Raw genomic sequence first — 12,881 nt, forward strand, 5'->3', positions numbered from 1 at the left:
GACCCAGAACCAGAACCAGAACCAGAACCAGAACCAGAACCAGAACCAGATGAAACCAGAACCAGAACCAGAACCAGGAACCAGAACCAGAACCAGAACCAGGAACCAGAACCAGAACCAGAACCAGAACCAGAACCAGAACCAGATGAAACCAGAACCAGAACCAGAACCAGAACCAGAACCAGAACCAGATGAAACCAGAACCAGAACCAGAACCAGCCCCAGAACCAGAACCAGAACCAGAACCAGAACCAGAACCAGAACCAGAACCAGAACCAGAACCAGACCCAGAACCAGAACCAGAACCAGAACCAGACCCAGAACCAGAACCAGAACCAGGAACCAGAACCAGATGAAACCAGAACCAGAACCAGAACCAGAACCAGAACCAGAACCAGAACCAGAACCAGAACCAGACCCAGAACCAGAACCAGAACCAGGAACCAGAACCAGATGAAACCAGAACCAGAACCAGAACCAGAACCAGAACCAGAACCAGAACCAGGAACCAGAACCAGAACCAGAACCAGAACCAGATGAAACCAGAACCAGAACCAGAACCAGAACCAGAACCAGAACCAGGAACCAGAACCAGAACCAGAACCAGAACCAGGAACCAGAACCAGAACCAGAACCAGAACCAGATGAAACCAGCACCAGAACCAGAACCAGAACCAGAACCAGAACCAGAACCAGCCCCAGAACCAGAACCAGCCCAAGGCCTATGGAGCTTCTCCACCAGTACCTACTCAGCACGACTCAACGTTTTGCACTTTTACACTAAGGGTGGAGGCGTGTAGGCGAGTTGATACTTTTTCTGTATCTACTAGAGGTGGGTGCAATGCATCGATGTGTCGATGCATCGCGATGCGTCACCTGACGATTTGGAATCGATTAATTAATTAATTTTTTTTTTTTTTTTTAAGTTATCCTATCCAGATTCCAGACTGAATAAGCTGCTGAATCATTTCATTTTCAAGAATGCACATTTCTTATTGTTCACTGTAAATATGTCAGATATGTTTACACTAAGTACATATCTAGTTTACTTGAATTAATGAACTCATTAAATCCAGGGCGTGACCGTTTTCAGTGTTTCCACCAATAGAGGGCGCTCTCATGCAAGTGCAGCTTTCCCTGGTCAAAGTTAAGGAAGTCAAAGAGCAAATGTTTACATAGTCATTAAAATACATTATTTTGTGTCTTTGAAAAATACAAATGTTCAAAAAACCTTGTTATTTACTTAATGAGTGTTGTTAGAGGAACTGAGTTCATTGATTGGATATTTATTTACAAATGTAGCCACAGATGAAGACAAAATCAATCTTGTATGGAAAAAAGCATTAAAAATCACAATAATCCAAGAATCGTGGCACCAATAATCGAATCGACAATCGTTATCGAAGAATCGAAGAATCAAAGCTCCAATAATCGAAACCTAATCGAATCGTGAGGTTCCCTTGTTTGCACAGCCCTAGGATCTACTCTGCCGAGGTTCTAAGCAGCTGAGCCGGCCCTGGATCTGATGTCATCACTCCAACCCCCCACCGATTGGTCGGGGGGTTGGAGTCAGACGTCTGAGTCAGGAGGAGGAAATCAGAGAAAGAGCGACTCGCGGCTTCCTCGTTTTATTCAACAGGCAATGGCAGCAAAGTGTGTTTGGTGATCCAACTCTGAGATGTTCATAAACCTGGTGCTGAGGAGAGAATTAGAAAGATCTAGAGGAGATAAGGAACCACCAGATCTAGGAGAGAATTAAAAAGATCTAGAGGAGATAAGGAACCACCAGATCTACCAGGAGAGAATTAAAAAGATCTAGAGGAGATAAGGAACCACCAGATCTACCAGGAGAGAATTAAAAAGATCTAGAGGAGATAAGGAACCACCAGATCTACCAGGATCTGTCTCTTCATAGCTGCTCAGATACCAACGCACTTTTCAGCAGTTGAGACAAAATAGAAACATTAAAAAGCTTCTCTCTCTTATTTTTAACTTGATATTGAACACAAGCCACAGACCAGCAGCACATACAGGACAATTAGAATATTGTGATAAAGTTCTTTATTTTCTGTAATGCAATTAAAAAAACAAAAATGTCATACATTCTGGATTCATTACAAATGAACTGAAATATTGCAAGCTTTTTATTATTTTAATATTGCTGATCATGGCTTACAGCTTAAGAAAACTCAAATATCTTATCTCCAAAAATTAGAATATTCTGGGAATCTTAATCTTAAGCTGTAAGCCATGATCATCAATATAAAAATAATAAAAGGCTTGCAATATTTTTTTTTGAAATTGCATTACAGAAAATAAAGAACTTTATCACAATATTCTAATTTTCTGAGACAATCCTGTACATCATCTCCTCCAGGTTCTCCATCTTTATCTATCATCTCCTCCAGACAGGGCAGTTGCTAGGAATTCTGGGCCCCCTTAAAGAATATTGCCGTGGGCCCCTTTTTTTTAATTGCTGTAACAACAACAAATCTAACAAAACTTGTTTTGTTGTTTTTGCCTACTCAAATGTCGCACTAACACATCTTTACAAGACCACATTGAACACATCATGATAACGTAACGGACGTTCGTTTGATGCTCATAATTACTGATTAGGCTTGAATGCATCATAATACAATCCACTGCAGACAGAGACAGTCACTGTAGTTATTAGTAATGTTCAGTTAGCCACTTTGTTTGATTCCTGACTGGTCCAGTCCTGAGTGTAGCCCAGCCGGATGAGCTAGTAGCTGCAGCTGCGGCTCATCAAGGTAAGATAATAGTTTCAACCAGGGCCGGTTGTAGAAAATGATGACAGGGTTGCATCTCAGATCAGAGGGGGTGCACATGCCTGGCACCTTATTCAACACTAAATTATGCATTTTCATTTCAAGCGGAATGATACTAGCAAAACAAGAATATTTAAAGTGTATTTCAAATGCTTTATTGCAGCAATATTGCTGCAGAACAAAGAAAATGCTACATTTAGTCTGGGCTACCTCACCCATCAGACAATCTAGCAACAGTTGTTTCTTACCCTGAAAATAAAACATAGAAATTCAAACTAATTTTATCTATACAGCTCAAAACCATCACTAAACATGACAGTCATTTCAAGTGGAATGATACCAGTCAAACAAGAATATTTAAAGTGTCTTTCAAGTGCATTTCTGCAGCATATATTGCTGCAGAACAAAGAAAATGCTACATTTAGTCTGGACTACCTCACCCATCAGACAATCTAGCAACAGAAAATAAAACATAGCAACAAAAATAAATATAACCATAAATATAAAGGACTGTCTCAGAAAATTTGAATATTGTGATAAAGTACTTTATTTTCTGTAATGCAAAAAATGTCATACATTCTGGATTCATTACAAATCAACTGAAATATTGCAAGCCTTTTATTATTTTAATATTGCTGATCATGAATTACAGTTTAAGAAAACTCAAATGTCCTATCTAAAACAATTTGAATATTCTGGGAATCTTAATCTTAAACTGTAAACCATAATCAGCAATATTTAAACAATAAAAGGCTTGCAATATTTAAGTTGATTTGTAATGAATCCAGAATGTATTTTTGTTTGTTTAATTGCATTACAGAAAATAAAGGACTTTATCACAATATTCTAATTTTCTGAGACAGTCCTGTAAACTTGCTTGCGTCGTTGTGCTTGAACCACTTCTGAATATCATTGTTATTTTGTTAACGGAGCAGCAGAGAGCTGCTGCAGGAAACTGCTGGAAGCATGAGTGATGGACAATAGCTGATTTATGGTTCCGCGTTGCACCAACGCAGCACTTACGGCGTAGGATACGCGGGGACGCGAACGTACAGTGCGCGTCGCCGCGTACCCTACGCCGTCGATTTAACGCGGAACCATAAATCAGGCTCGCGCATTTGCCAGTTTTCTTTTCGTCTTTTCAACTGAGCATGCAAACAAACACATAAACTGAAGAACAGTTTTATGTCCTGGGCCCCTGCCCTGCTGCTCTTATTTCGGGCCTCCTTTTCTAACATTTTCTGGTGCCCGGATTTGTGCTTTTTGGGGGCATGATGATAGCTTTCCACCATCCAGCTGTCTACACGTCTACTCCAGTCTCACGTTAGCGCTGCGCTGCTCACTCGCACAGAGCTGGGTGGACCAAACCATTTTTAAGAAGAGAAGGGGCAAAGGGAATTATCAAAGTGATTTAAATTAGAGAATATTGTGTGACTGGTGGCTCTGTTTGAATATGGATTCATTAGTATGAGTATATATTGTGTATTATGTATGCATAATAATTTTTTCATAGGTTACTGGGAGGGCCATGTGTGGGCCCTTATAATTGTCACCATCTTTCCCCCCGATACGACGGCGCTGCCTCCAGGTTCTCCATCTTTATCTATCATCTCCTCCAGGTTCTACATCTTTATCTATCATCTCCTCCAGGTTCTACATCTTTATCTATCATCTCCTCCATCTTTATCTATCATCTCCTCCATCTTTATCTATCATCTCCTCCAGGTTCTCCATCTTTATCTATCATCTCCTCCATCTTTATCTATCATCTCCTCCAGGTTCTCCATCTTTATCTATCATCTCCTCCATCTTTATCTATCATCTCCTCCAGGTTCTACATCTTTATCTATCATCTCCTCCATCTTTATCTATCATCTCCTCCATCTTTATCTATCATCTCCTCCATCTTTATCTATCATCTCCTCCATCTTTATCTATCATCTCCTCCATCTTTATCTATCATCTCCTCCAGGTTCTCCATCTTTAGTGTTGTTGTCTTCTCCGTTTAGAAACACAATCAAATACGTCACAGCAGCTTCTCCAAACCCACCTATTTCTCATCTGGGTGTTGAAAAACAAACGAAGACAAAGCGAGTGGAGGCGAGACGAGTAGGTACTAGTGTAAAAAGGGCCACTAGTCCCGGTTCCATCCGGTTTCCAGTTCAGTTGTGGTGAAACGACACCCACCTCTGCTCCTGGGCGGCGATGTGCACCGAGTCCATGATGCGACGCAGCGCCTCCGAGATCTGCTTGGCCCGGACGGTGTGAGTCTCAAACTTGGTCTTGACGGCCGACTGGGAGATGCATTCCTGCACACGACACACAGACGAGCCGCTTTAGCCTCAACCAGCGACCCGGGAAGACGGGAACAGGGTTACAGGGACTGGTTTCACCTCAAACCTCCTCTCAAAGTTCTGGAACTCAAACATCCGGGCCTGGAACCCCTCGGCCAGAGCTCCCCCTGCAGGAACACAGAAACCGGGGTTGGTCATGAACACATGAAACCGGGGTTCCACCATCACCTCCATGTTTGGGTAAGCAAGAACTCTGCAGGTCCAGGTTCTAGGAACCATTTACCAGAACATCTAAATTAGAGATGCACCGATCGATCGGTAACAGATCGGTATCGGCCGAAAATCCCCTATTGATTTTGATCAGCGTTCTCAAAATAATAGTTTAAAGCCGATCTGATGACGTTTACAACAACAAACCGCCGCCAGGTTCCCACACCTCAGACCTGGGTGTCCTGAGGGGGCGTGGCCTCTCTAAAGGGGGCGTGGCATCTCTAGAGGGGGCGTCGACCTCTGTAGAGGGGGCGTGGCCTCTCTAGAGGGGGCGTCGACCTCTGTAGAGGGGGCGTGGCCTCTGTAGAGGGGGCGTGGTCTCTAGAGGGGGCGTGGCCTCTAGAGGGGGCGTGGCCTCTCTAGAGGGGGCGTCGACCTCGCCAGTGTGGGAGTTTTACAACGTCCGAAAAGGACAACAAATTTGCCGTTTGCAAAGTGTGTCCAAAGGAAATACCCGAGGAGGAAAGTTACAAAATAATTTCTAGTTTAGTTTAGTTTAGTTTATTTAGCACATAACATAAAAAAAAATAACATAACACAAGTAAGTTCAGTTAAAAGAAACTGTGCAGGGAGGAGCGAGCGAGCCAGTAGGCTTATGAGGAGCCCCCACCTAATAACATTTAACAAAATACTTATAAGGATACAAAAATCATAAAAATAAAAATAAATCATAAAAAATTGCATGTAAAACATGAATGAAAATAAAATAAAAAAAAATAATTAAAAAAAAGAGATAAAAAAAAAGAAAATTACTGTACACATGATCATGAAAATATGAGTATTAAGCTGAACAAATGGCAACACAGAATATAAAGTGCAAAAGAACATTAAGAGCTTTCTTGACTACACTGTTGAATTAAATGCTCTCTTGAGCGACTTTTGAAAGTGGATAGGGACCTACAATTTTTTGCAATCTGGTACCAACTATTCCAGACTTTGACTCCTCTAAATCTAAACAAAAATGGTCTTCTTGATTCCAGACATTTAGGCGGATGTAGGGCTAGGGCCTGCCGAGTTGAGTAAGAATGAATTTGAGAGTTAGTGGCAAAGTAAGACCTAAAGTGCTCAGGAACATTTCCTTCTGAGAAAAATATTTTGTAAAGAAAAATGCATATTTGGTAACTGTTGATGTCATAAATAGTAAAAATCTGTAGATTTTTAAATAAAGGAGCAGCAGTAGCATCGCAGACAGATCCAGATGCAAGTCTTACAAAACGGTTCTGGAGAATTAAGATTTTATGGAGAGTAGTTGTAAATGTACTGCCCCAAACAATATTGCAATATGAAAGGTGAAGATAAATTAAACTATAATAAAGAGTAAGTAGACACTGCTTAGAGACAATTTCAACCCTAATTTCAACACAACGAAGCTGATAAGACATTTGAAAGTTTCTCACATGAAGGAGGATATTGAGTTTTCAAAGTCGGCTGCCGCTAAGACAGAGACAGAACAGGAGCAACGCCGCTAACTCAGCTGTAACAGAGACCTATAAACGACAGCAAGAACAATAAAGAACTACATCGTAAGGTAATGGATTCATAAGCTTTGATCATCAGCTGTTTATCGTTGTAGCAGACGTCGGGTTTAAACGTGTTATTAGCTGCTCGGATCCCGGTATGCGCTGCTGAGTCGTAAATATTTCATCCCGAGTTTTACCAGAATATTTACATCCAAACCCTCACGCAGGACGACAGTCGTGTCAGTCGCTTCACGAGTCATTTAGAGCAGTGATTCTTAACCATAGGGCCGCGGCCCACACTTGGGCCGCGAGCGCCATCTAGAGGGCCGCGAAAAGAAATCAGTTTTGTACGTGTGGGCCGCGAGGGCCGCGGGACTGCATAGCAACTCCCGACCAAATGAGGAGAAGAAGACCCTCAGCTAGCTGTACGTGTAATAGTAAGAGAAATGGTGTGTATTTATAGAGAAAATCCTTCATTTTGCACAGAGTACGTTTAGATCCGCCAGGATCAGGGATCGATTACTTGGGTCTGCGCCCAGAGCGAGCGAGCGCGGCATTTCATTTCATTTCATTTCATTTCATTTATCCCGACGGGTCCCCGCGGCCGGGGAGGTCGGTGCCGCTCAGGCTCATCAATGAGCACCTTCACATGTGCATGAGATTCTGACACCATCCAGCCCAGATTTAAAGTCCTGGCAGGAGAAATTAGAGCTCAGTTCTCTCACTGAACGACAGAAAGTGGGGGCATAAGATTAAGGGGAAGAAATAAAAACTGCAAAACTGTTCAATTGTTAAGATGTGTTTATATTCATTTATTATAAAAATGTGTTGAGACAATTAACAAAGAAAAGGGGAAAATCAAACTGCTGGTAAAGAAATAAAATAAGATAGCATTTGAAAAATAAAATAAAATCTATTTTATTTTTAAGAGAAAGAAATATGTGTAATTGAAGTTACACATGTTAATGGGCAAATATGTACTTTTTTAATATAACAGTCAGATGCAGATGTTGATACAACTATGAGGCTACTTGAATATATATATATATATATATATATATATATATATATATATATATATATATATATATATATATATATATATATATATATATTTATTATGATGTTCTGGACTTCGCTTGAGTAAACTTTCTCTAAATGGACCTCTTAAAGTTGAATACCCCAGTGTTAATATTTAACGGGCCCCGGGCCACTCTGTACTGAAAAAATTGGGCCCCAAGGTCAGAAAGGTTAAGAACCCCTGATTTAGAGTTCTAGTGTGAAGAGTTTCCTCACATGGGGCGGATGCTATCGCTAAAGCTTTCACAAAACGTAATAATTCATAATTGATTTTTATTTTAAGATTTAATTCCTCTTTCCACAGGAAAACTAAGGTTTATAGTTAACAACATGTATCAACTTTTAGAGAGTGACATGTCTGCTGTTTCTGTGTTGGTTCATGTTGGACATAATTATTACCACAGGAAAGATTAAAGGGGACCTATTATGAAAACCAGGTTTTTTCTGTCTTTAACATTTATAAAGTGTTTTTTCTGTCTTTAACATACATAAAGTGGTCTCCCCTCAGCAACTCAGAGAAGGAGGAAAGCAACTAAATTCTGCAGTGTCTGTACAGCCGCCCAGATGATCGTCCAGTGTGATGTGGATCTACGAGCCAATAAGATTCTGCTCCTCAAAGTTACGGAACGACGGAGCGATGCGTGAAACCCAGGGCTTGAAATTAACTTTTTGACCTACTAGCCAAGTGGCTAGTAGGTCAAAAAATGTACTCGCCAAACAGATTTTTTACTCGCCAAAACCAAAAAGTTGCTTCACTAGAGTATTTCGTCATCATTACTTATATAGCAGTCATAGTAGTACCATATAACAGTCATCCCGTTCTTCTCAATCAAATGTGCTGTGTAAAAGGACCTTTCAACTATTCTGGAAGAACAGTATAAATCCCTATGCAGCAGTAAGAAGACGCATGAAGTACATTAGATTCAAATATACAAACTATTTGCCCCCTCCTCCTCCTCCTCCTCCTCCTCCCTCCTCACCTCACACACATTTGTGATAGGCTATATGAATTTATTGAGGTTAAAAATAAATCATATGCAGTAGTACGATATCAATGCAAGTCATGTAATAGTATTTTTATTGAAAAACAGGGTTTTTAAAATAAAATAAGTCCCGTCAATTGACTCGCGAGCGTAACTTCAAAAAATAAATAAATAAATATTGCAGAAGCTTGCGCGTAACCTACGGCGTAAGATACGCGGCGACGCGTATCTTACGCCGTAGGCTCTGCGTCGGTGCGACGCGGAACCATAAATCAACGCACACGTGGATGTCGGCGCCGCAGCTCCGCTTCCTCCCGGCTCCCGGCACCGGGGCTCGGCGTGTCCCTCCGCGGTACTCCCGCGGAGTCCCGCAGCCCCAGTGAGTATTTTCACCGGACATTTTGACCGGAGAGATTATAAAATACCGGACTTCGGCATATTTTACCGGTTATGTTATGTTCCCTCGTTTACTTTTCTTCTTCTGACCCGTTAGCGGCGCTTCGCAACCAACGAAAATGAGCATTACCGCCACCCTCTGGATTGGAGTGGTATAATTTTTCTAGGTCGCCAAGTGGCGAGACAGCCAAAAATATGTCTCGCCACAGCAAAATCTAGGTCGCAAATGGCGAGTGGCGACTGCTAATTTCAAGCCCTGGTGAAACCACTAACAACTAACTCCGCCGGCCGGAGCTTCCTCCATTTTTTCGTAGCGGTGTATCGCGTCATTCAGGCAGCCAATCAGCACAGACCTCATTATCATAGCCCCGCCCACTCAGAATCCTGCATAGATAATGAGGTTAGAGAATAAGAAGATAAAGACATGGCTCAGAGGCTGAATTTCTAATTTATTTAGCAAAAACAATCAAAACCTTGTTTTTAAGACATTCAAGGCCTGTTTAAGATAGGGATTAGATCCATAATAACTCCCTTTAAGCTAGTAAACTACACTTATTCTTTGTAAACTGAGTCCAAGTCGTAAGCCTGCAATAAAACATTGCAATAAGTCATTCATGACACTTTCTCATCTCCTAATTTTTATACCTCATAATACAATGTCAGTGTTGAACATGAGACGACAATATTGAAGAATTTATGGATTTCACGCTGATCGGTGATCGGCAGATACTAGTTTTGGTGATCGGCCCTCAAGATCCTGATGGGTGCATCTCTAATTTAAATTACTGATCTTCTCTGAGGGTTAACTTGTGAATAACTCCACACAGTTGGGACATGCTTTCATGACTGGTGAGCAGCAAAGCTGCTGCTGACGGCCATGACGGCTCTGGGAGGCAGCTGTTGCTGCACACCTGCCAGGACAGGGACCTAACCCTGACCTCTAACCCTGACCTCTAACCCCGACCCACCTGCTTCCGGCATGCCCTGCGCCCGCTGCACCCGGGCCTGCAGGACTTCCTTAGCGGAGACGAAGAAGATCCGGTCTCCGGCCTGGGCTCGGTCCACCACCCCCAGCTCCTCCACCAGGAAGTTGGTGCAGCGGTCCATGTGCTGCCTCCGCACCTGAGCAGGAACAAGGTGGAGGACAGAGATGTTGGTATGCAGGACCAGAGCTGTTAACCCAGCGAGGACGGGGCGAGGGGGCGAGGGGTTCAGGTCTGGTCTCGTTCAGTCCCCTAACCCTGTTTACCCAAGACTTTTAGACTATTGTACGGTGGCCGAGACCCACCATTGCTGAAAATTAAAGAAATGCTACAAATATAAAGAAACGCTGCTGCAAATAAAATAAACGCTGCAAATATAAAGAAACGCCGCTGCAAATAAAATAAACGCTGCAAATATAAAGAAACCCAGCTGCAAATAAAATAAACGCTGCAAATATAAAGAAACGCCGCTGCAAATAAAATAAACGCTGCAAATAAAATAAACGCTGCAAATATAAAGAAACGCCGCTGCAAATAAAATAAACGCTGCAAATAAAATAAACGCTGCAAATATAAAGAAACCCCGCTGCAAATAAAAGAAACGCTGCAAATAAAAGAAACGCTGCAAATATAAAGAAACGCCGCTGCAAATAAAAGAAACGCTGCAAATATAAAGAAACCCCGCTGCAAATAAAATAAAAACACTGCAAATAAAAAAGCCACAACGGAAGTGAATTACCGGGGACTATTTCTGCCGATGCACCGGTGTTTTTTACGTGAGAGGAGAAGAAGAAGATGAAGAGGACGTTAGTGAAAAGGAACAAATAAGAAGAGCGAGGAATAAGAAGAACAACGAATGAGAAAATAAGTGAAATGGTTAGTGTTCAACGTCGCTACGTGTCATTTTTAATGTGCAACGCCGGTGCATCAGCAAAAATAGTCCCCGGTAATTCACTTCTGTGTGGCTTTTTATTTGCGTTGTTTTTTATTTATATTTCCAGCGGCGTTTCTGTTTGCAGCGTTTATTTATTTGCAGCAATGGCGGGTCTCGGCCACCGTAGTATTGTAGTTTCCTAATTACACAAAAATAAAAGACTATCTGAAGATTCAGGACTAGGCCTGTTTTGAAAAGATCGTTTTTCCGATTCTTAATCGATTCTCATATTACTTCCTAAAAATCGATTCGTATGTCTGTAGATCGATTTGTTTTCTTCATTTTTACACTTTCGCCCGGTGAACTTTAATCCCAATAGTCATTTAATTCACACATGATTGTGGTGTGAATCAAACAATGAACATGGCGTTGGAGCAGCTGCAGCGTTAACAAAGCACTGCTTTTTAAAACTCGTGAAAGGCTTGAAAATGTACATAAACATTTTGTTTTTCTTGGACTTAATGAATTAAGTTTTTTATATAAAATTTTTAATAACACTAACCCAATAAATATCGCATCGAATCGAATCAAATCCTGATAATTAATTCTGAATCTTAAGAATCGTAATCAAATTGATTCTTGACATTTGAATGGATCCCCAGCCCTGATCATTACTGTTGAAGGTTCAGTATTAGTGTTTTCTATTCTGGGAGATGTTAAATATTAAAGCTGTGGCCGAGGTGATGTAAGGAACGTCTTCCCTTTCTAAATACAAATGTGTGTTGCAGCTTTATGAGACAAAAGGAGTGGGTTAATTCAGATCCGGCCAAGGCATAAGCGAACTAAGCGGCTGCTTAGGCCCCCGTGACCACTAGGGGGCCCCCAAGAGTAAAAAATAAAAAATAAAATAAAAATTAGATAAGGTGTTTACAGTAAATGGTTTATAAATGATGTATTTGATTATTTAGTTTCTTTTAGACGGCCTACACTGTAGATGACACTCAGTATCACCCTTAGTACTATATCTCTTTAAATATTAATGTAAATTAACCCCAGGCCGCTCTTGTTTTTATTTTTATTTTTTTATGTATTTATTAGATTTTTGTTTGCAGTTTCCAACAAGTCAAACATCAGTCACTGTTACAGGCAACAAAGCAAACTTTTTCTCCCCGTTCTCCCTCCCATCCCCTCGTCCCCTACAAAGAATAAGAAAAATGGGTTAGAATAATAATTAAAAAAGAAAAAAGGCCGCTCTTGTAGCTGAATTTACTCCAATTTCAGATTAAAAACCATAGATGGTAAAAACCTGCAGACTGATGATAGGATGATGGAAACAACTCTGCTGCAACTGTGACCTTTGACCTTTGACCTTTGACCTGTTGCTTCTCTATGTGGCCAGTAGGGGCAGTAGTTGACTCTGATCAATATTAATGAAAGTTTGTTAATCCGTTGTAGCTTCCATGATCTTAATCCCTGTGGATTACAATCTAACTACAACAAAAAGTTATAGTTTTACAAGTGTATTTGTAATAATAGGGACGAACATGAAATAGGTTTATAGTGGTGAAGGATCAATAATCAGGATTATTGGGAGTAATCCCTAAACCACATGTAGCTCAGGGCCCCAGACTTGTATTTAGAGAAGTGAACACTTGTCATAAAGTATCTAACTGAAGGAATGAAGATGATCACTCAGTTCCATTGATCAGATTGAATGTGATAGTCCTAACACTTGTATCCTGCGTCTAC

The 12,881-nt window shown here is 41.1% G+C and overlaps 1 protein-coding gene across 2 annotated transcripts in view; it reads right to left on the reverse strand.

Moving 5' to 3' along the window:
• Window positions 1–12,881, reverse strand: part of mfn2 (mitofusin 2) — a 59,745-nt gene that overhangs the window by 25,658 nt on the left and 21,206 nt on the right. For both annotated transcript variants that reach the window (XM_061736922.1, XM_061736923.1), the window contains exons 8-10: window positions 10,244–10,397; window positions 5,186–5,253; window positions 4,980–5,101 (exon numbers count right to left, since the gene is read on the reverse strand). In XM_061736922.1, coding sequence (XP_061592906.1) covers window positions 4,980–5,101; window positions 5,186–5,253; window positions 10,244–10,397 — 344 coding nt within the window. The remainder of the gene's footprint in view (window positions 1–4,979; window positions 5,102–5,185; window positions 5,254–10,243; window positions 10,398–12,881) is intronic.

This window comes from Cololabis saira, chromosome 12 (genome assembly GCF_033807715.1).
Source record: "Cololabis saira isolate AMF1-May2022 chromosome 12, fColSai1.1, whole genome shotgun sequence".
NCBI classification, from domain to species: Eukaryota; Metazoa; Chordata; class Actinopteri; order Beloniformes; family Belonidae; genus Cololabis; species Cololabis saira.